This window comes from Carassius auratus, chromosome 5 (genome assembly GCF_003368295.1).
Source record: "Carassius auratus strain Wakin chromosome 5, ASM336829v1, whole genome shotgun sequence".
NCBI classification, from domain to species: domain Eukaryota; kingdom Metazoa; phylum Chordata; class Actinopteri; order Cypriniformes; family Cyprinidae; genus Carassius; species Carassius auratus.
Genome location: NC_039247.1, coordinates 19,347,888 through 19,369,457, shown reverse-complemented (window position 1 = coordinate 19,369,457; position 21,570 = coordinate 19,347,888). Strand labels below are relative to the sequence as shown.

Genomic DNA, 21,570 nt, shown 5'->3' with positions numbered 1-21,570 from the left:
CGACTTACAAATAAGGACAATGAAAGCAATCAAACAAAACAGCGAGTGCTGTCACAAGTCTCAGTTAGCTTAGCGCAGTACCATATAGCAATGTATGTGTATGATGTTGTTTACGTCATATTAGGATGCGATTTCATGAGTATTAAGTTAAACTCAACAATATGCTTTTTTGGAGTGCCGCGTTATACAAGTGCGTCTGGTTTTGCTCAGCAGATTCAAACACACGGTGGCGCCCAAGTTTTTTCTTCTTCCTCTCAACTCGCTGTCCAAACTGAATTGCTGTTACATCCTTTTCTATTCTGCATGTTGGTTTAAATCGTGAGTTTGTTCTAGTGCAAGCGTGAGTTTGGTGTAGTGTTTCATGTTGCTGCCACTATAAAAAAGTGAAGTTCCTTTCAGTCGTTTTTTTTTCCATATCAATCTTCAAAAAGCCTCCGCGAGTCTGTGTTTGCACGACAAGACTTTGGCAAGCGTCTGTGTTTTCATGTGAAGATAAACGACATGGAATTATTTATTTTCAGTCTTTTCCTTCTTTAACACGCCACTTTTGAATTAGAATTTTGTGCATTCGAATTGCAGTCTACTCATATTCGTTCTGTTCCAAACTAAAATGAAAGGTGAGCAATGAACATTTTCATTACTTCTATAATTTGTATATAATCTATATCAACTTTTGTGACAAGGCCTATCAGATATTTCGCTTTGTAGTGTTTAGCTTTATACTGAAGTGGACGTTTATCCTTCCGCTGAGTCTTTCCTTGTGTGCCGGTGAAGAAAGCCCAGCTTCATCAAACATTGGTAAGTAGCCTACATATCCATTATATAGCCTATATATATATATATATATATATGAAAGCATTTTTAAATTTTTTTTATACTATACTATACTATACAATATTATACTATGCAGATTCTTCAGTTTTCCAGCATCTTTGCATATTTGAACCCTTTCCAGCAGTGACTTTATGATTTTGAGTTACATCTTATCACACTGAGGACATTTGAGGGACTCAAACACAACTATTTAAAAAGATTCAAACATTCACTGATGCTCCAGAAGGAAACAAGATGCATTAAGAGCTGGGGGTGAAAACTTTTGAACACAATGAAGATGGCCAAATTTGTCTTATTTTGTTGAAATATATTTTTTTCCCATTTATTTCTGCCCTTCGTAAGCAACAGAAGATACTTGTATGTTTCCCGGTACACAAATTAAGTACAATTTACCTTGATCTTCAAATTCCAAAAGTTTTCACCCCCCAGCTCTTAATGCATCTTGTTTCCTTCTGGAGCATCAGTGAATGTTTGAATCTTTTTAAATAGTTGTGTTTGAGTCCCTCAAATGTCCTCAGTGTGATAAGATGTAACTCAAAATCATAAAGTCACTGCTGGAAAGGGTTCAAATATGCAAAGATGCTGGAAAACTGAAGAATCTGCAGGAGCTTAAAGATTTTTATGAAGAACGCTGCTCAGTTTAACTGTTCAGAACAAATAAGGGACTCATGCACAACCATCACAAAACAGAAAGACAGTCGAGGATCATCAGGTAACAGAACACGGTATTAAGAACCAAGGGTTCCCAAACTTTTGAATGGGGTTATTTTAATAATTTCAGCATTTTTTTTGTCTTGTGGTATAAATGTTAAAATATTTTATGTCCAATATCTTACTCAGGACAGTACTAAATAAAAAATAACATGCATTTAGTATGATTTCTCTTATTTATTGAAAATTACTCATATTTTCACAGATTCTGCAAGGGGTGCCCAAACTTTCGATCCCCACTGTATACAGTATATTAAGTACATTCATTTTTATGCTTCTGGGAGGTTTAGAGGTGATTTTAATTCCTCAGGATTTTCTCTCAAGTTAATTGTCACATTTATTCATTTATTTTAATCAAAAACGAACTGCATTTTTTTTGCATAAGCATTAAATTAATTATTAAAGCATGTACGTCTGAAGGCTCAACAATGCATTGAGCAAACTTATTCTGTTTTATTAAAGTGTATTATTATAAGCGTTAAAGCATGCAAAACGTAATCGCAGAGCTCTCCATCCATCATGACTCCTCTTTTCCTTTCATCCTCATGGAGGTATGTGTAAACTGCAATAAACAAGTCTGATCTTGGTTAGAAAGTTGTGTATATTATCTTTGCATCAGTCTCTCTGTTTACATAGTTTAGTTTACTGGAGGAATAAACTGTAGGGATTTTTTGTTTGGTAGATGGATTAAGAAATAAATATGCAAGTGGTTGTCCTAAAATTTTGTCCTGTAATGGTTGTGTTTTTCTACTCAGAGTTAAATTTTTAGGGGGAGTTTGTTGTATAATGCACTGATGGATAGAGGGAGAGAGAGAGAGAGATCTGCTGCACAGTCTGCAATCTTCTATTTTCAGGTTGTGTCCATCATACTGTTGTCAAGTGAAAGAGGGTCATGCATGCCACTGACATCCTTGAGCAAAGATATGATGTCACTTGTATTAATGAATAAGCCTTATCGGGGAAGACTGTTGTCTCATTTCCATTGAGAATGACTGACTGATATTGTGAGAAATATACTCAAAACCGTATTTTAACAAACTACTCTATAAGGCTGGTAGTTAATGAAGAAATTAGTGCGAAGTTCAAGACATTTCAGTCATGGTTCAATGATCATCTATTACTATTGACATTAATCCATTAAATATTTTTATTTAAAAAATCATCCTCAGAGTTGCAAAAACACATGATGCAATTGCCTTGAGGTTTGTAATGAGGATTGCGTAATTCTGAGATATAATGTCACATCTAAACTATGCTTGAAATTCTGAAGTGAAATACATTAGGGAATTCTGGAGAGGATGTTAATGTAACAATTTAAAGTCAAAACACCAGTGAAACCTTTTACAACTTTGAATGTATTATTATGGCTTGTTTTCTTGTTTAGTGAATCCTTGTTGCCATTACCCTTGTCAAAACCGAGGGATTTGTGTTCGATATGGCCTGGACAGATACGAATGTGACTGCACCAGAACAGGCTTCTATGGAGAAAATTGCACTATACGTATGTATTTTGTCTTTTATCTCAGTCCGATTATATGTTTATACTGTATGATGTGAAAACATGGACTTAGCTAATTATAATATTTTGCCTTAAAAACAATTAAGTAATTTCATCAGCTTAATACTCAAGCTGTATACACATAATGGCGTTACAAAGATCACTGTAAAATGTGCTGAATTATTTAAACAGAAAAACTGTTTTGGAAGCATATGCCTCTTTAGACATAGTCCAGCATCTGAGCCAGCATATTCCCGGCAGAGAGAAAGGTTCAGGACTAAGTCATTTTCACTCTCTCATAAACCCCCACCTCATTGTCTGACATTCCCACAGTCTGTCTCCCTTTCCATTTATTTTTTTGCTAATTATATTTCCTGTCTCTCTTAACTTGTTGGCACAAATGAACTGGCGCAATGAAAGGCTTTGCAGAAAGTTCCAGGGAAGTTGCCATAAGCTATTTGCTGCGGTAGGATGATTGTGTTAAATAAAAGATTAAAAAAAAACAAAAAAAACAATGACACTTGTGTTATAAAAGAGCTTTGTATTCTGGAGTAATGAGTTTGCTTAATTAGTGTCATTCCAGTTTGTGTCCAATATTTCAAAGGAATTCCAGGACATCTCATACATATGTCTTATATATTGCTATTAATGTAGGGTGATTCATAATCCCAGACATTAAAACACACACTCTCCACTTGTTTTCTTCTTCAGCTGAGTTCTGGTCTCGAGTCTATCAGCTTTTGAAGCCCAGTCCTAATGTTGTCCACTACATCCTCACCAATTTTGACTGGCTATGGGGCATCATCAACAGGACGTTCCTCAGGGATTGGCTCATGCGCAAAGTGTTAACAGGTTAGTTTTGTTACACATACTCATTATGAGTTGAGTGTTCGCATTCATAATGTTGTTCATGTTTATTTATCATTACAGGCATACATAGGATAATGCCTGTTAGTAGATGGAAAACAAGGTGCATATTTATTGTTAGGTTCAGTTTGTCTCCTGTATAATTCAGAAATCAGTTAGAATAGTTTTAAAGAGCATGATTATAAACACATCAAGGTTGTAAAAGTGGCTTAGATGAGTTTACCTGTTCACAAAAATCACAAGTGGGACATTACTGTTGTATTTTATGTCATACAATTAAACGGAAATGAAAATGTGTTGAGCTCGTGTTAACCATTATTGTGTTAAAGACCTTATTTCAGCAATTTAACCAAAAAACTATTCTGAAAACCCACTGACCTCAGGGTTATGCAAAATGCTCAATCATTTCCGGGATAGTATAATGGTGAAATGCATTGAATTGAGGTGATGCAACTCCAACTTTAACGTTAGTCAGTGTAAACTGTTCGTAAGCGCGGTCTTCAAGTTTGTTTAGGGAAAGAGGAGAATAAGTTAAATCATCAAAAAACTTTGTAAACATCAATGTTTTATCAGTAAAGAAATTCAAGTCTTTGGCTGAGGAACTACTTCCAGACCACATATTCTGTTTGAAGTCTCGGTCAGTAGATAAGATGTTGTCTGTTTTCTTTGCTTTGGCATAATTTTCTATAATCGAAATGGCTTGGATATAGTTCAGATAGCGGTGTGTTTGACCAGGGTTTGCGATTATTGTTTTTTATCATGCTCTGAAGTGGTTGTCAGAGCAAATGGCTGGGTTTGAATGAATTTGACCTAGTTGAGTTTCGTTCTTATAAATGGGCATTTCTCCTTTAACTCAGCATCCTTCCCTTATTTACTCAGTCAGCGCTTTGTCTTAAGAGGCCCTTTCCAACGTACTGCCCCTTTTTTTATCATTTCCTCCCAGTTGGTGCTGTGTAATGTCTTCCTGTAAAGACATTAGAGTCGGTTAAACTTCATGTAATGTAAATGTAGTGGCAAGATACATCAGGATCATAGGAGGCTGTCATTTCAACATGTGTTCACTTTAATTAGTCCTCTGACAGTTGCCATGGCTACACTCATGTACTCTGCAAGAGGCCCTCAAATTCCTCATGTCCTTCACACTGCTGTGGGCCAAAAGAATTCATTGTGTGAGCCAAGTTACTGACTATCCTTAGGTATAGCTTCAGGAAAGAACGGAGAGCATGTTGGCTCAGAATAAGGCTCAAGGCTCTTTTTAGCTGTCTTTAACTACAATGTGTTTACATAAATATATATATATATATATATATATATATATATATATATATATATATACTGTATATATATATATATATATATATATATATATATATATATACTGTATATATATTTACGTATAATGTGCTTATTGTATTCATGTTGTATTGAAAGATACTTGATGCTTTTGAGGTGGGAAATGTATAAGTATAGGTATATTCAATCAAATGATTACTTTAAAGCTTAGTAAAAAAAAAAGAAAAAAAAAAGCAATATAATATAAAGAGGGTCCTAATTTTTTTTGTAATGAATAACAAAACTTAAAATGATATGTTCTTCCAGTTTTCACTATTTTGTTGTTTCAGTGGCATATAACTTTTCATTATTTTATTAAAATGAATAAAACATGAAAACATTTTGTTATTTACCATATATTGTCTGTGTTGCATACAAAAACAAAAACAATAATAAATGATTAAATAAAAAATAAGAAAGGAAAAAGATAGGACATGAAAGAAACATCTCCTTTTAATCTCTCTCCAAACCTGTATGATGTTTTGATGTGGAATGAGAGGATGCTGCTTTTAAACAATCTGTATTATATTGAGCAATACATAAATAAAGGTGACTTGACTTGATAAAGGTACTATAAAAGTAGCCCGTGTGTTATTTATTTGCATGCATTACTTTATGTTGAAAACAGACCTAAATGTAATTTTGTCATTCACTAAAAAAAACTGAAATGTGCATTCAACACCAAATAAGGAGTTGAAGGCAAAGCAGAAGACACTGCACTCAAACCTTATTGGTTCATCTATTGCATGTATCCTTAGCACATATATTTAAATGTGTTAAATTGAATGAAATTTGGAAACTAGGAGTCTCTCATGCTCTCTTACAATACCTCCCTCCTTAATTTGGAGAACCACAGCTGTATGGGAAGATTATGCAATGCTTACTCATATTGTTGCTGCAGTTTTTATGTTGCAAATCACTTGTTGGCTGTAGACCCATAGATGGGAAGGTAAATGTGTAATAAATCCAGTGTCAGTAACAAACCTTGATGCTTTAGGCTGTTGGCTTTCAACCATATTAAATAGGAGAGGTTTTTGTGTAGTGGTTGACTAAGATCTAAATATATGATAAAAATATATGACAGCAATTAAGATGAATGCATACTTTTTGGACTTTGTTCCACTGTTTTTTTCTAAATATTGTTTTGTGTCTGATGGTGTTTTTGAATATTCTTTCCCACAGTAAGAGCCAACTTAATCCCAAGTCCCCCGACATACAATTCCAAATATGATTACTTGAACTGGGAAGCATATTACAACATCACCTACTACACAAGAATTCTTCCACCGGTCCCTCAGGACTGCCCCAAGCCATTGGGAGCCAAAGGTAAGAAACTATAATCAAATTTTACTCCAAATCAGTGGTGCCTCTTCCTTCTGAAGGACACGTGATCTGAAAATGCATTTTTCCTCATAAGAAGCGATACTAAAATACTCTCAAGTATATCAGAATACCGAAAGTCACCGGAAATACCTTGTCTTCTGAGGCTGTGGTAAAATCATTCCGTGTGTCTCTCAGGAAAAATGCAGCTTCCAGACCCCAAGCTTCTGGTAGATAAGTTCCTGTTAAGGAAGAATTTCAGACCGGACCCTCAGGGAACAAATTTGATGTTCGCATTTTTCGCTCAGCACTTCACACACCAGTTTTTCAGGACTCACAACCGTGTCGGACTTGGGTTCACAAAAGGTCTGGCTCATGGGGTGAGACACAGTTTTTGCAATTTACCATTTTATCTCTTAATAAACAAATCAAATAAAATGTTTGATAGCTCTACCTGCAGGAAAGTTTTTTTTTTTTTTATTCTGTGCATAGAGTTTTAGAAAGAGAGAGAGACAATAAAATGTTTCTCTTGGACACTGAATCCATGTCCATTAAATACCTTCTCAAGCAGAGAAATAGCTTAATGCTGTTTTTTCACATGGGACATCAACACATCAACACTCATGTTAGATATAGTGTTGGAAGGAATGGGAGAAGGGACAAAAAATCTTTATCTCATTGTCAGCACACAAGCTTAATATTATATACTATTTTGCAGGAAGGTGGAAATGAATTTATAATTGATTGTTTGCGTGTTGTACAGTACACTCTCAGAAAAGTGGTATAAAACTGTCACTTTAAAGTTTTACTAATTTATTTTATACATTGTTATACCCTGTAGGTACATACCAAGACTTTAAAAGAACATGCTAATTCTTTAAAAGTACATAATAGTATCTATTGAAATGGTATCACACCAGTGACAGTTTTGTAACTTTTTTTCTGAAAGTGTATGCAGCGAAAGCTAAAAATGTTTGACTAATTATGTTTTGTACGGCATAAGCTTATTAGGATGTCTGTATTTGATTGCATATTGAAAACTAGGTGGATGCTGGACACATTTACGGAGACACTCTTGATCGCCAGCTAGACCTCAGACTGCATAGAGACGGGAAGCTGAAGTACCAGGTACCGTTCACCAGTTAAATGTCAGGCATGCTTTAGAGTCATCAGTGGTGACTCCTGCTAGGCTGAGTATGTCTCCAAATACATGAGATATGTCATTCTGATCATTTGTAGGCTATATATCATCTGTAAAACGTTAAATTATGATCTGTCATTCTATTCTTTTCCATTACAGTGGATCACTCAGATTAAAACTGCTTGCAGCTCATAATAAAGCCTCACTTTTACCTGTTCTTATAATATAACTAAAAGTTTATACTAAATCATATTTACCTGTTTTACAAATTATATACACATTCTTTCTGCTTGTGTTTCATGAATGGGGCCCTGTACATTTTCAGTTGCTTCATTTCACTTCATGTGTGCAAGCGTTTCCTTCTGCGGATAACCTCATAGGATTGTGGGTGTGAACATGTGGTTTTCGTTAAGCCTCGGTGATGTAATATAAGATATTGCACACTGTTCAGTCTAGTTATAGTGAGTCTAGTGTGATAAGTTAGTGTGATCATATAGTTATATACTAATCAAAACCAAAATTTCAGGACAGGCCACTGCTGTTTAAAAAGGGGGATTGATATTTTTAAGATTTTTGGAAAAAAGTATTTTCTGCTCATAGAGGCTGCTTTTATAAATAGAAAAATACTATAAAACAGCGAAATATTATTAGAATTTAAAATAACACTTCTCTGTTTTAATATATTTTAAAATGTAATTTATTCCTGTGATGGCAAAACTCATTTTCAACTACTGTTACTCAAGACTTCAGTGTCATACGATCCTTCAGAAATCATGCTAATATGCTGATTTGCTGCTCAATAAATGTTTCTTATTATTATCAATTTTGAAAACAGTCGTGCTGCTTAATGTTTTCATGAAAAGCATGATACATTTTTTTGGGATTCTCAGATCAATAGAAAGTTCAAAATAATGGCATTTATTTGATTATTTCTGGTAGATTAATACGAAGTGATAAGAGAAAATAAATCTGTATTTTACCATGATGTTTCTGTTTGGCACTGATGTAGGTGGTCAGTGGTGAGATATACCCCCCCACGGTGCTAGATGCACCGATCAAAATGAGCTACCCACCATCTGTCCCGCCAGAGCAGCAGCTAGCCATTGGGCAAGAAGTGTATGGACTGCTGCCGGGTCTCAGTATGTACGCCACCTTGTGGCTGCGTGAGCACAACCGTGTGTGTGACATCCTGAAACAAGAGCATCCAACCTGGGGGGATGAGCAGCTGTTTCAGACCTCCAGGCTCATTATTATAGGTAAAGATTTCCTCAAATCCTGCTAATTTTATCTTTTGCTTGGGAACTGTTAGATTATATAATATTTGACTGTTACAATAATTAATATAGAAATGGGCATATTACAATAACTATGTAGAGAGAATACTTATATAATTATATTAATATATTACATTGAAAAATATGTACTTGTGTACTTATAATCAGAGATGGTCATACATAAATGAAAATATTTAAAATAAAGATACAAAATACTGTGTGGAAAGATGTATTTAAATACAAATACAGTATTTTGTATTTTAAAAATACACAAAATACATATGAAATTGGCCATCCAATGTAGATATCCCTGAAATATGACCTATTCTGAATGCAAAAAAACAAACAAACATTTAGATGTGTACAACTGGTTAGAAACTGTTCCTTTTCACTCAGTCACTCTCGACGTCCCGTCGCCTTCGATAGATCAATCTACTTCTACTGTAAACTAAACAAGCCAATGCACATTTTTGGATGTGGTTGTTACCTGGTGCCGGGTGATGGTCACAATCACTGCCTCATGTGTCTGGGCATTAAACATGCTGAGGTGGCTTTTGTGGATGTATTTTCATGACTCATCATGAATGACGCATACTTTCATGTGTCGATCCTTCTGCACCACAGACCTTTTTCTGCGGTTTGCGTTCGAAGGATGGGGCTGCCCCTGTCACCCCATGTCTCCACGGAAAACGTGGAGGCGGATCGTGTTCCCCTCAGAGAACTCTTAATGACTTGCTTATACGAGCACAGTCTAGGGATCAGCTGTGCGAGCACAGAGACCACAGAGACATGGACAGGCCCCCATCTGCACTGGCACATCAGTTGCCTGGAGTTGCTAGCAGTTCACCTTTCCTTGAAGGTAAGCACGTGCTGGTCTGAACGGACAACACAGCGACCATTGCGTGCATCAACCTGCAAGGTGGTCTGCGCTCCTGTCGCATGTCGCATCTCACCATCACTTCAGCGAGAGCACCGCCTATGAGACACGCTTACGCATTGAAGTGGAACCTGTTCGTTGAGTGGTGTTCTTCTCATTGAGAAGTTCCCGGAGATGCCCGATCAGGGTTGTGCTGGAGCAAAGCCTGTCTCCCTCAAAGTTCCAAGTTGCTGCTATTGCTGAATACCATGAACCTGTAGAAGGGAAGTTGGTGGGTAAGCATGACCCAGTCATCAGGTTCCTCAGAGGGGCCAGGAGGTTTAGTCTTTCCTGGCCCCCTCCATATCCTCTTGGGACCTTACTCTAGTGCTTAAATCACTACAGCAGGGACATTTGAGCCTTTGCTTAGTCAAGAAAAAGTTTCTTTCATTGAACACTCTGCTCCTGCTTGCACTGCCCTCTATCAAGAGGGTAGGGGACATGCTACTTCCTTCAGGGATCAGGTGGTGTTCCTGCAAGTGCTGTCCCCAGAAGAGGCAGACCCAGCCCTAGCTTTGCTCTCGTCTAAGCCTTGAGATGCTACGTAGACCGTAGACACAAAACTTTAGGACCTCAGACCAGCTCCTTGTCTGTTACAACAGCTGAAGGGGAATGCCGTCTCTAAGCAGAGGGTGGCTCACTGGTTGTGGATGCCATGACCCTGGCTTATCAGGCACAAGGTGTGCTCATTCTACTAGAAGGCTGGGCGACCACCAACACATTATCTATATTCTATAGCCTTCGCGTGGAGCCAGTATCCTCCTGTGTTCTTACCTCAAACGGTTAGTAGCACTGAGAGGCCCCGGTTTGTGTCGGCCTGCTAAAACCACTCCAGAGCATCCATATCGTAGACCCTATCGAGCTCCTTCATCCCCTCAGCAGCCAGACATGAGAGTTCATCGCCATGGCTTCAGTCGCTGAATTCTTGAGAACAGGTAGAAGGCTGGGTTTCATATGAGAGACATAAGTGGATCCAATATGTGTAAATTCCATGGTACAGCCTTAGAGTCTGTGTTTCCCCGGCCATTTTCCAGTAGGGTTTCAATCACCTCAATTTTTCCATATGCATTTTCATATGTATATTTGCTCCCGAGACTTCCTTCAGGAAGGATGGAGCTTCCGCACTTGGAACAGGAACATTTTCCCAGTGTTATCCAATCTCACTGAGTGGGTAGTGGTTCGACAATGGTGAATGGAACTACTTGTTGCAAGCCCCGGCCTACACCAAAAAGTGTTGCAGGCAGCTCGCACAGGGGACTGGAAATAGCGACATCCATGGTGCTTTGGTATGGAATCCCAAGTCTTTGGTCACTGGCGTGACGTCGAGAGTGATTGACTGAAAGGGAGCGATATCCCAATTCGTTGGTCAACTATGTGATGTCTCCTTTCCCTCCCTCAGGGAATAATGGTAACCATACATAAACGAGACATTTTCATTTCGTGCAGAGTTCGTGCAAACATCCACATCACTGAAATGTGTCCTTAAGTGCTGCTTTTACATCGCGGTCAGTTTTTGTTGTGTTTATTTAGTTATTGAGAGGAATGGGTGCAGTAAATATTTACATATTCATCCAAACAGCGCTCAGCAGTCTCAGGTTCTCAGGTTAACTGAAGTGTTGTATTCTTCTTTTGAATTGAATCAGGAGAGCTGTAATACAGTCTTGTGCTACAGCACCACACTGATCAAACCACATTATTGCAGCCTCTCACATTAGGTAGATACGAGATCAAACCGCTACTAAAAAACATTTGCACACAATTTGTTTTATCGTTGACGTTGTCGATAATGTCGACTAATTGTTTCAGCCATACTATACATATACTAAAGTCAATGTGTTACAGAGAGTCATGTGCTTTCACATCTCCCAACCGCTCAAAATCATCTGTTAACGTCGCAATAAACCGATTAGACAATACTAGAATGCAAAACAAAAGCACCCCCAAACAGAAACTCAAAGAGAAATTAAAGACTTTGACTTAACACAAGGAAAATTTCTTGCGCTGACTGACGCCATTAAGTTGCACATATACGCATATATGCAGCATATATATTATCATATATGTGGATATAAACTGCATATAGGTTTCATATATACACATAGTATATCCTCATATAAGTTCTTTTCATGCGGGTCTCACTGCTGCTTTGTGATGGATTGGAGAACAATTACTCTGAGTCGCCCCCTTGTCGTATCACATTATAAAAAGGTTCAAGCCAGTGTCAAAAAAGCTGTGACTGTTTAGGGAGGATTGCGCCCAGTCAGCAGGTTCACAGTGAACAGCTGTGGCCAAGAGTTTTGGCAGTGACATAAATTTTGTGTTTTGCAAAGTTTGCTGCTTAAGTATTTGTAGATTATTTTCCCCCATGTTTCTATGGTATACTGAAAAACAATGATAAGCATATAATATGGTTTAAAGGTTTTATTGGCAAAAATTTGAGTCAATATTTACAGTGTTGACCCTTGTTCTTCATAACCCCTTCAATTCACTTTGGAATACTGGACATAAGCTTCTGGGCCAAATCCTGACTGATGGCGATACATTCTTGCCTTATTAGTTCTGGGAGTTGATCACACTTTGATCACACAGTTCTATAGTCTAATCTAAAGGGTGAACTCAAAAGAGATAAATCATACAACAAGGTCGTTTTTGAAGATTAGAATCCACTGTAAAAAACAAACAAACAAACAAATCAAAGTGATTTCGCCATCCTATGGACAAAATCTAAAGCATAACCAACTCTTTATTACCACATCCATTGTTATGGAAAAGTACCATCATGACAGAAATTAAAAGCAACAATTAGAAATGCATCATGTAACTGTAAGAGTAAATAACAGTTAGAATAAAAAAATATTAATAGTAAGTACCATGCACCCATTTGTAAGGAAGGTTGTAAATTAACTAATTACTCCAGCCAATGCTGTCACGTCACGGGACAAAATAACGATGAACTAATCAATTATCTTTCCGGCTCAAGACTGCATTGGTTTAGCGTATGGGTCTGTCACGTGATTAAGGAACGAGTCAAAAACCCCAAAGACCCAAAAGATGAACTAATCAATTCTCTTTCCGGCTCAGACTGCATTGACTGACAGGTGAATTACTACTAGCGGAACAGAACCTATAGAATATTGCACATGCGCTACTGAACGAATCACCCCTGAGATGACTCGTTCTTCCTGGATCACATTAAAGATTTTTTTGCTCTATATCTGCTCTCAGTTTGTGCTTGTCACAACTGTCTGACTCTAGTCTTGCTTTGTCCAGTGCTCCAGTTCTCTGCCGATTTTGACTGCTCATCTCAACACTGCATGTTCATGTGTTTGGTTTTGTGGGCTGCGAGTTGAAAAAGGTTGGGAACCACTGGATTAGTCAATTAATGTTAGCTGGTCATTTTGTGTCAGCATCAGAATAATTCATTTATTTATTTTTATTTTTATTTTGGGGCCAAATTTATTTAAAATGCATCTGATCACTTTACACACTAATCTAGAAACAATGTGAATGAACACCACAATAGCTTAAGCAGCAAACTTTGCAAAACACAAAATTTTATGTCACTGCCACAAATTTTGGCCATGACTGTAGAGGCAGGCAAAGTATGAACAAGGCTTCAACTGCTTAAACCGCTTCCACTACAAGAGAAATCAGCAGCTATGCAGTGATTCTGCATCCTGTGTGAAAGGGCCTATAGTCAAAAGTGTCTGCGTTCCACTTGGTCAAAAAACTGCCTGCCAACGTGCGTGTGTGAACTTGAATATTCTTCCGTGGAATACTGCACTTATAATAAATGCAAATGCATCAAGGACATAACACTCTTTTACTCAACCATTCATCCATGCTTCTTTTCCCGCTCCAACGTTTTTCCACTAAAAGCTGCAAAGATATATTTGCTTTCCCAGATAGACATTTTTATGTGTAACAATGAAGAAAAAGTTCAATAAATTCACACTTGATTCAACTATTCACACAAAAAACAACCACTGTTTAACTATCAAAAATGTTCTTCCCTTGTTTGGTGCTCTTTTATTCTGTCATGTTAACTGAAGCCCAATCTGAATTGTGCACTATTTTACTTTAATCAACAAGTAAAATGGACCATGACATCTTCAACTTCTCAGAAAACTGACTCACCCAACGCTGAATGGAGGCATGGCTGAACTAGTTGATGCACAATATCAGCACCTTGATAAAGAGGTTGACTAACACAGAGTATTTATGTATTTTGAAAATACAGTAATACTAATCTTAAATGTATTTAAATACAAATATTTTGAACGCTTTAAAATACAAAATAGCTTTTTTTGTATTTCAAATCCGTATTTTAAATACATGTATCTGAAATACTAACCATCTCTGCTTATAATTGAAATAAGAATGCCATTTAAATTCCAGTTAATTACAATTAGAATTACAATTTTTTTTTTATTGTTCTAAGTGTTGCTTTTAAATGTAAAGTTCTATAAAAAAAATTATATAATTATATACGCTTATATTATATAAAATTATATTTAAAAAATGTAAATCTATATATAATTTTAAAACATAATATATTATTATATAATATATGTTTTAGTAAAAACATTACATAATATGATTGTGGAACTCATGAATTGAAAGCCTTAATTCTGGATTTTCCTTATTTCTTTATGAAGATATTATATTATATTATATTATATTATATTATATTATATTATATTATATTATATTATATTATATTATATTATATTATATTATATTATATATTCAGATCTTTTTTTCTTTTTCAATGAAATCAAGGTGAGACCATTCGTATTGTGATCGAGGACTATGTGCAGCATCTAAGTGGTTACCGGCTGAAGCTCCACTTTGATCCCACGCTGCTGTTCACCTCACAGTTCCAGTACCAGAACCGCATCGCTGTGGAGTTCAATCAGCTTTACCACTGGCACCCGCTCATGCCTGACAGCTTCCACATCGCTGGAGATGAGATTCACTACCCTCAATTCCTATTCAACACCTCTATCCTCACCCACTATGGGGTGGAGAAGTTGGTGGAGGCCTTCTCAACCCAACCTGCAGGACAGGTAATGGCACCATGAGGGATGCAGTCTCATGTAGCCAGACCTTCAGACTGACGGCTGAAGACTGTGGAACTTTTTTGCATAGTTCAAACACACATTTATAAAAGCATAGCTAAAGCTTTACCAGTGCATTATTCACTTACCAAACCACAACCAGCATACCTTTGGCAATGTTAGGAACACATTAACCACAAACATGATAGAAAAAGATTTAACCTTCATGCATGAATTCATTTGTCCATTAACAGCTGAGTTTGTGTAAGATGTTGCACCACACATCACTGAGAATATTTATTTCTCTGAATAAGTATAAGATATGTAGGTCTTCAGGAATTTTTATGGTGGTCAAAGGCCAAAACCTGAGGAATCAGTCTGTTGGTGGGTGAAGGGCAGAAACTGCATTTTGACCAATAGGAAGTCCCGTCCTTCCCGGGTTTTGTACCAAAGATCTTCTTCTTTCCATCTAAGAGGTGTCTGGCTGATGTCCTGGCATCTTTATCTGATGCCATTGGACAGTTTACTTATGTTAGTCCACCAAGATCCAATCAAAATGTAGTAAACCTATGTCCACTATTGTGGTAGGAGAGGGGCCCCACAATAAACTGGGCCCTGGAATGTGCTGTCCACTAGACATACAATATGTACTCACAAGGATTATTTTTCTTAAAATAAAATAACCTTATACATCAGCCAGTTCAACCGTTTCATCATCACCACTCACGGGAAAGGAGAGGTTTAGAGAGATTGATTTTTTTAACTACTTCACACAAGTCATTTATGAATCATTTAGTTAATTAGGTAAATTAGGTAAAATAAAATCTACTTTTTGAGAAAACTAAAGTTTTTTGACCTTGCATGCATGTAAACCTGTTTTAGGACACTCCTAAAACAATATTTGCAACCTTAAAAATTGCATAATAGGAGCACTTTTATATAAATGTTTACTAATTTTTAGTAGATTAAAATACTGTATAATTTCACTAATTATTTTTTTGTATTTTTAATCATAAATCTCTTTGTGTTGTGACAGATTGGAGGTGGTCATAATATTCATCCAGTGGTGCGCAAAGTAGCTGAGGGGGTCATCATTGAATCTAGGGAGCTTCGTCTTCAGCCCTTTAATGAATATCGCAAGAGATTCAATCTGAAACCCTACACATCTTTCTCAGAATTTACAGGTATTGTTTTGCCCTTTTTAAAGCTTAATTTTCAAATTACACACAGGGGAAGACAAATCATCATCATTGATGCCTGTAAAGAGCTTCTTGTGATTTTTTTTAATTCACTGTTGACTGTGTCTTTTTTAAGAGGTTCTGAATGTAGCTGATCATTATTTTTAATGGTGTTATAAGAGAAATGAGAACATGCTGAAAATTTGGGTCGAGTTTGGACTTTTGGATTAAACCAAAACCGAATATTTGCTGAAAATGTAATCATGCCATCCAAAATCTAGATTTTGCTTCGTCATTTAAACAGATGTTTTAAAATAAATTTAGCATTACATCAATTGCTCATCCTTGGATCCTCTGAAATGAATGGGTACCATCAGAATGAGAGTCAAAACAACTGATAAAAGCATCACAAGAATCCACAAATAATCCACATGACTCCGGTCCATCCATTAACATCTTGTGAAGTGAAAGGCTTTGTATTTGTCATTAACTAATCCATCATTAAGATCTATTTAACTTCATGTCATTGCTTCTGATTAAAATACCAGTCCTCTATCCATAATATTGCTTTCTCCAGCAAAATTGTCATCATGTCTGAACAGGAAAGACATACAGTATATTCCTCAGCTGGCAAAGGAAGTACAATCTTTGCTGGGCCTATTTCACAATTGAATTGATGTGATTGTCCCAGTTCAGACCCTGAGGAATTGTGGTGCCCTGAAACCTGAATGACATTACTGCTTCCACAGTACTATTCATGATGGTGAGTGGGGGGAGTGCAGGGGCTTTCTCCTGAAGTCCATCATCTCCACTGTTTTGAGCGTGTTGAGCTCCAGGCTGTTATATCTGCACCAGACAACCAGCTCTTCAACCTACTGTCTGTAAGCAGACATGTCTCCATCCTGGGTGAGGCTGATGACTTTAGTGTCATCTGCAAACTTCAGGAGCTGACAGCGGGGTCTTTAGCGGTGCAGTCGTTGGTGTATAGGGAGAAGAGCAGTGGGGAGAAAACACAACCTTGGGGTACACCAGTACTTATAGTGAGGATCCTGGATATGAGTTTGCCCAGCCTCACTCTCTTCTGCCTGTCTATCAGGAAGCAGGTGGTCCACTGACAGATTGGGGGTGCCACAGAGAGCTGGGACAGTTTGGCTGAGACATGGTCAGACATGATGTTCGGAAGCACGTGTGGAATCAGTCACAAGTAGGAGTGCAAGTTAGCTTCAGCTCTTCAGCGAGCACGTTATGGTGTGTGTGAATGTTTGCAAAGCATCAGTCAGTCAGAAAAACACTGTTGTTAGAGAAGTTACAATGGCAAAGTGTAAAGAAAAATCTAATAAATTGGGGAGCGAACAGCACTTCAGACAATGTGTTCCTCCCTGTCCATGCTATCTTGGCATGCACGATCAGCTCTCGAGTGGGGCCATCTTCAAGGAAAGTTTGCTTTCCCATTTGCTCCGGTCCCGTTGCTGCTGAGGCATTGTCATGGGAATCAAAAGTTGATTTAGTTGAAGGATCTGAGATGGGCTCCTCCTTATCTCGGTCCTCACCTGCTAAATCCACGGCTCACTCTTAGGGTTTGGATGCATGTGTTGCTATTTCTTTCCCCAAGAAAGAGAGCCAGACAATTAATTTATCTTCCTCTGAGGAGGTTTTTAAAGAAACAGAGTGTCGCAGAGTGTCCAAACACATTTGTCAGCTTCTACAACCTGGACCTGACATCTACCCCTGGGTCCCAAGTTCCTTCGTCTTGATGTGCTTGGCAGATACACACCAGACAGGGAATGTTAATATGGCACATGTGGGTATTCTCGTTCCCAAAGTTCCCAGCTCAAATTCCTGAAGGGGAACGTCCCTACGTGTGTAACCATGGTTCCCCAAGGGAATGAGTGATCTTTGAAGCTGCTGCCACCGATGCTCACAGAGACTATAAAATCTTATATCAGTTTCTATGAGGATATGTTTATTCCTACCATGATTCATCTAACTTACAACAATGACAAAACGTGGTTCACTGCAAAACTCAGACAGCTCCGTCAGGCCAAAGAAGACGCTTACAGGAAGGGGGACAATGTCTTGTATAAACAGGCTAAATGCACACTGGAAAAGGAGATCAGAGTGGCAAAGAGGAATTATTCTGGAAAATATAAGGACTCAGTTAACTTCCAACGATTCAGCATCAGAGTGGAAAAGTCTGAAAGAGATCACCAACTACAAGACACCCCCCCCCCCAGCACTGTGGAGAATCAACGACTGGCAGATGATCTGAACAAGTTTTACTGCAGGTTTGAAAGAAGAACACCCCTCACCTGCCCTGAACGCCTCTCCACACAACTGTTCACATCATTAACAACTCCTGCAACCTGCCCTGATCACATCTCCAAACAACCGTTCACACCATTCACACTTCCTGCAACCCATCCTGAATACCTCTCCAAATAACCGTCCACACCATTCACAACTTCTGCAACCCATCCTGAACACCTCTCCAAACAACCGTACACACCATTCACACCTCCTGCATCCCTGCATCCCAGTCATCCAGGTTTCCGGGCACCACTATCTCTCAGGACCTGAAGTGGGACATTCACATTGACTCCATTGTGAAAAAGGCCCAGCAGAGGTTGTACTTCCTTCGCCAGCTGCAGAAGTTTAACCTGCCACAGGAGCTGCTGAACCAGTTCTACTCCACCATCATTGAATCCATCCTCTGCACTTCAGTAACTGTCTGGTTCAGTTCAGCTTCTAAATCAGACATCAGAAGACTACAGAGGGTAGTCCGAACTGCTGAGCGAATCATCGGTACAACCCTCCCTTCTATTCAAGAACTGTACTTATCCAGAGTGAGCAAAAGGGCAAGTAAAATCACTCTTGACCCCTCACATCCAGCACACTCCCTCTTTGAACTGTTGCCATCTGGTCAACGCTACAGAGCACTGAGCACCAGAACGACCAGACACAGGAACAGTTTCTTCCATCAAGCAGTACACTGATATTGTACATTCAACCGACTATGTGTGCTAGGAAACTCACCAAGACAGTCATTTTGAGTTTTTGTGTGAATTTATCCTTTCAAGCACGACTTGAAAACTAACTCAATATTTGCGGGCGTTCTGAGATGCGGGTTTGGTGCTTTGGATGAGCGTGCATACAAATCTTCTCAAGGGTTGCGCAAATTCTCATTTGCATCTTCTAGCTCTTTAATATTTAAACTGGGACGGCTTTAATGAATTAAGTTTAAACATACTGTTCAGGTCTCACATGTGTGCATGTGCTGTCAATGCCCGGGTGATGATATCATCAATGTCAGGTCATATTTCAGCATACGGCACTTGCATTAAACACAAACTGACAGGTTTGTCCACATCTTTTTTTTTTTACATCATTGTCTTTATGTATTGGGAACCCAGAAAGCATATCCATCAACAGAAACAAACATTAACTGTATATACAAAAAAACAGTTTTATGTGTTTTTTGTGTTTTTATTTTTAATAAACAATTTAACAGATGAGTTGTCATTTTTAAGTTGAAACGCGGTGCAAGTGTGTGGCGAACCGGTTGGAGAAACTTACGGTTCGATTTTTCTTGAGAGAACCATTCCACCCCTATTTCTTAAAAAAGACACAGCATTTCTCTGACATTGATGGATTTTTGTGGTTTTTATTAGCTGTTTGAAGTCTTATTTTGATGGCACCCATTCACTGCAGAGGATCCAATTGTAAGCAATGCTTAATCTGTTCGGATTAAGAGTTAAACTCATCTACTGTCCTGAGGGTAAATACATTTTCAGCTCAATTACATTTTTGGATGAACTATTCCTATCATGTTTACAAAATGTGAGTGGGTTTTTCTCACTCAACATATGAACTACTGCACCCGGCCACATTAATGTTTATGTTTTTATGTTTTACAGGAGAAGAAGAGATGGCTAAAGAACTAGAGAATCTGTATGGTCATATTGATGCTCTGGAGTTCTACCCAGCTCTTTTGATAGAGAAGACACGACCTGGTGCGATATTTGGCGAAAGCATGGTGGAAATGGGGGCCCCATTTTCCTTAAAAGGCCTTATGGGAAATCCTATTTGCTCTCCTGAGTACTGGAAGCCCAGTACGTTTGGGGGGAAGACAGGTTTTGATATAGTAAACTCTGCTACTTTGAAGAAATTGGTTTGCCTGAATACAAAATGGTGTCCGTATGTATCTTTCCATACTCCTCCATCAGATTACAAACACCAAAGGACATCTCACAGTGAACTTTAACACAGTGTACTTCTGGAATCTGTTTAAAATCACTGTTCAAAAATTTGACTTCTATTTACATATGTGAATGAAAACAATTATCTCGTAAATCAGAAATTAATTGGTAATGACAATTATTAGGGTAATTATTTGTAACAAGGTGACTGAAAAATGGATTTTTATAGTATTACAATATTATTAACATTTTTGGATTATAAAAATAATGTTTATTACAACATACATGAGAATTGTATGGATTTAAAGCTGCAGTAGGTAACTTTTGTAAAAATATATTTTTTACATATTTGTTAAACCTGTCATTATGTCCTGACAGTAGAATATGAGACAGATAATCTGTGAAAAAAATCAAGCACCTCTGGCTCCTCCCAGTGCTCCTATTGCCATTTGCAGTTACAGACCGCTCCCGGTAAGAAACAACCAATCAGAGCTGCGGTCCGTAACTTTGTTTGTGTTCAAAATGTAGAAAAATGTATATAATAAAACCGTGTTTTTAGCTTGTCCTGAATCACTAGGGTGCACCTATAATAAGTGTTTATATTCAGACTATTTTAGATTGCTTCGGGGATACCGCGGCGGAGTAACCTAGTACCTTTGTGATTCTTCATAGACATAAACAGAGAGAAGTAGTTCCGGCTACGATGTTCTTCCGCAAGACGCAAGCAGTTCTGTTTATTAACCGCTAGAGCATCAAAAGTTACCTACCGCAGCTTTAATTAGCCCTTTGCTAAGCTACACCATAAAAAAACATTACAGACCAATCCTGCTTAAGCAACTGTTGCCATCTGCAAGCTTTTATTATTTTATAATACAATGCCACAGTACATTCCTGCCCGCTTTACAAGCATATTTAACCAAAAATCATGCTATTTATGGTAATCTCAAAAGGGGTGGAACTTAACAAAGGATCAGTTAGATCGACTAAAAGGTTGGTGATTTATTGCTACCTAAAAAATGGTTGTAACCTTATATCATCGGGATGATCCAGTTATATATAATTCTTTCTTTTTTTACTTTGTTTACTGGTATTGCCCAACAACCACTGATCCATTTTCCAAACCCCTTGTTCTATGTAGGGTCATATCCCATGGAAAGACCCTGGACGGATGACCAGTCCATCACAGGGCAAAAAAACATTTAGCTTTAATTTTTATATATATATATATATATATATATATATA

General features: G+C 37.8%; 1 protein-coding gene across 1 annotated transcript; it reads left to right on the top strand.

Moving 5' to 3' along the window:
• Positions 1-274: 274 nt before the first annotated feature.
• Positions 275-20,753, top strand: LOC113079489 (prostaglandin G/H synthase 1-like). The gene is made up of 11 exons (XM_026251750.1): positions 275-617; positions 709-798; positions 2,930-3,046; positions 3,755-3,895; positions 6,425-6,568; positions 6,761-6,942; positions 7,607-7,690; positions 8,713-8,959; positions 14,676-14,962; positions 15,990-16,137; positions 20,046-20,753. Exons 1-11 carry the CDS (start codon positions 611-613, stop codon positions 20,390-20,392), a joined length of 1,794 nt encoding a protein of 597 aa, XP_026107535.1. The 5' UTR covers positions 275-610; the 3' UTR covers positions 20,393-20,753.
• Positions 20,754-21,570: the final 817 nt, after the last annotated feature.

Excerpts from the sequence above, each read along its gene's own strand:
- LOC113079489 (XM_026251750.1), top strand. Across the intron at positions 6,569-6,760 it reads CAAGCCATTGGGAGCCAAAG|GAAAAATGCAGCTTCCAGAC; the intron begins GTAAGAAACTAT and ends TGTGTCTCTCAG. Across the intron at positions 16,138-20,045 it reads ATCTTTCTCAGAATTTACAG|GAGAAGAAGAGATGGCTAAA; the intron begins GTATTGTTTTGC and ends TATGTTTTACAG.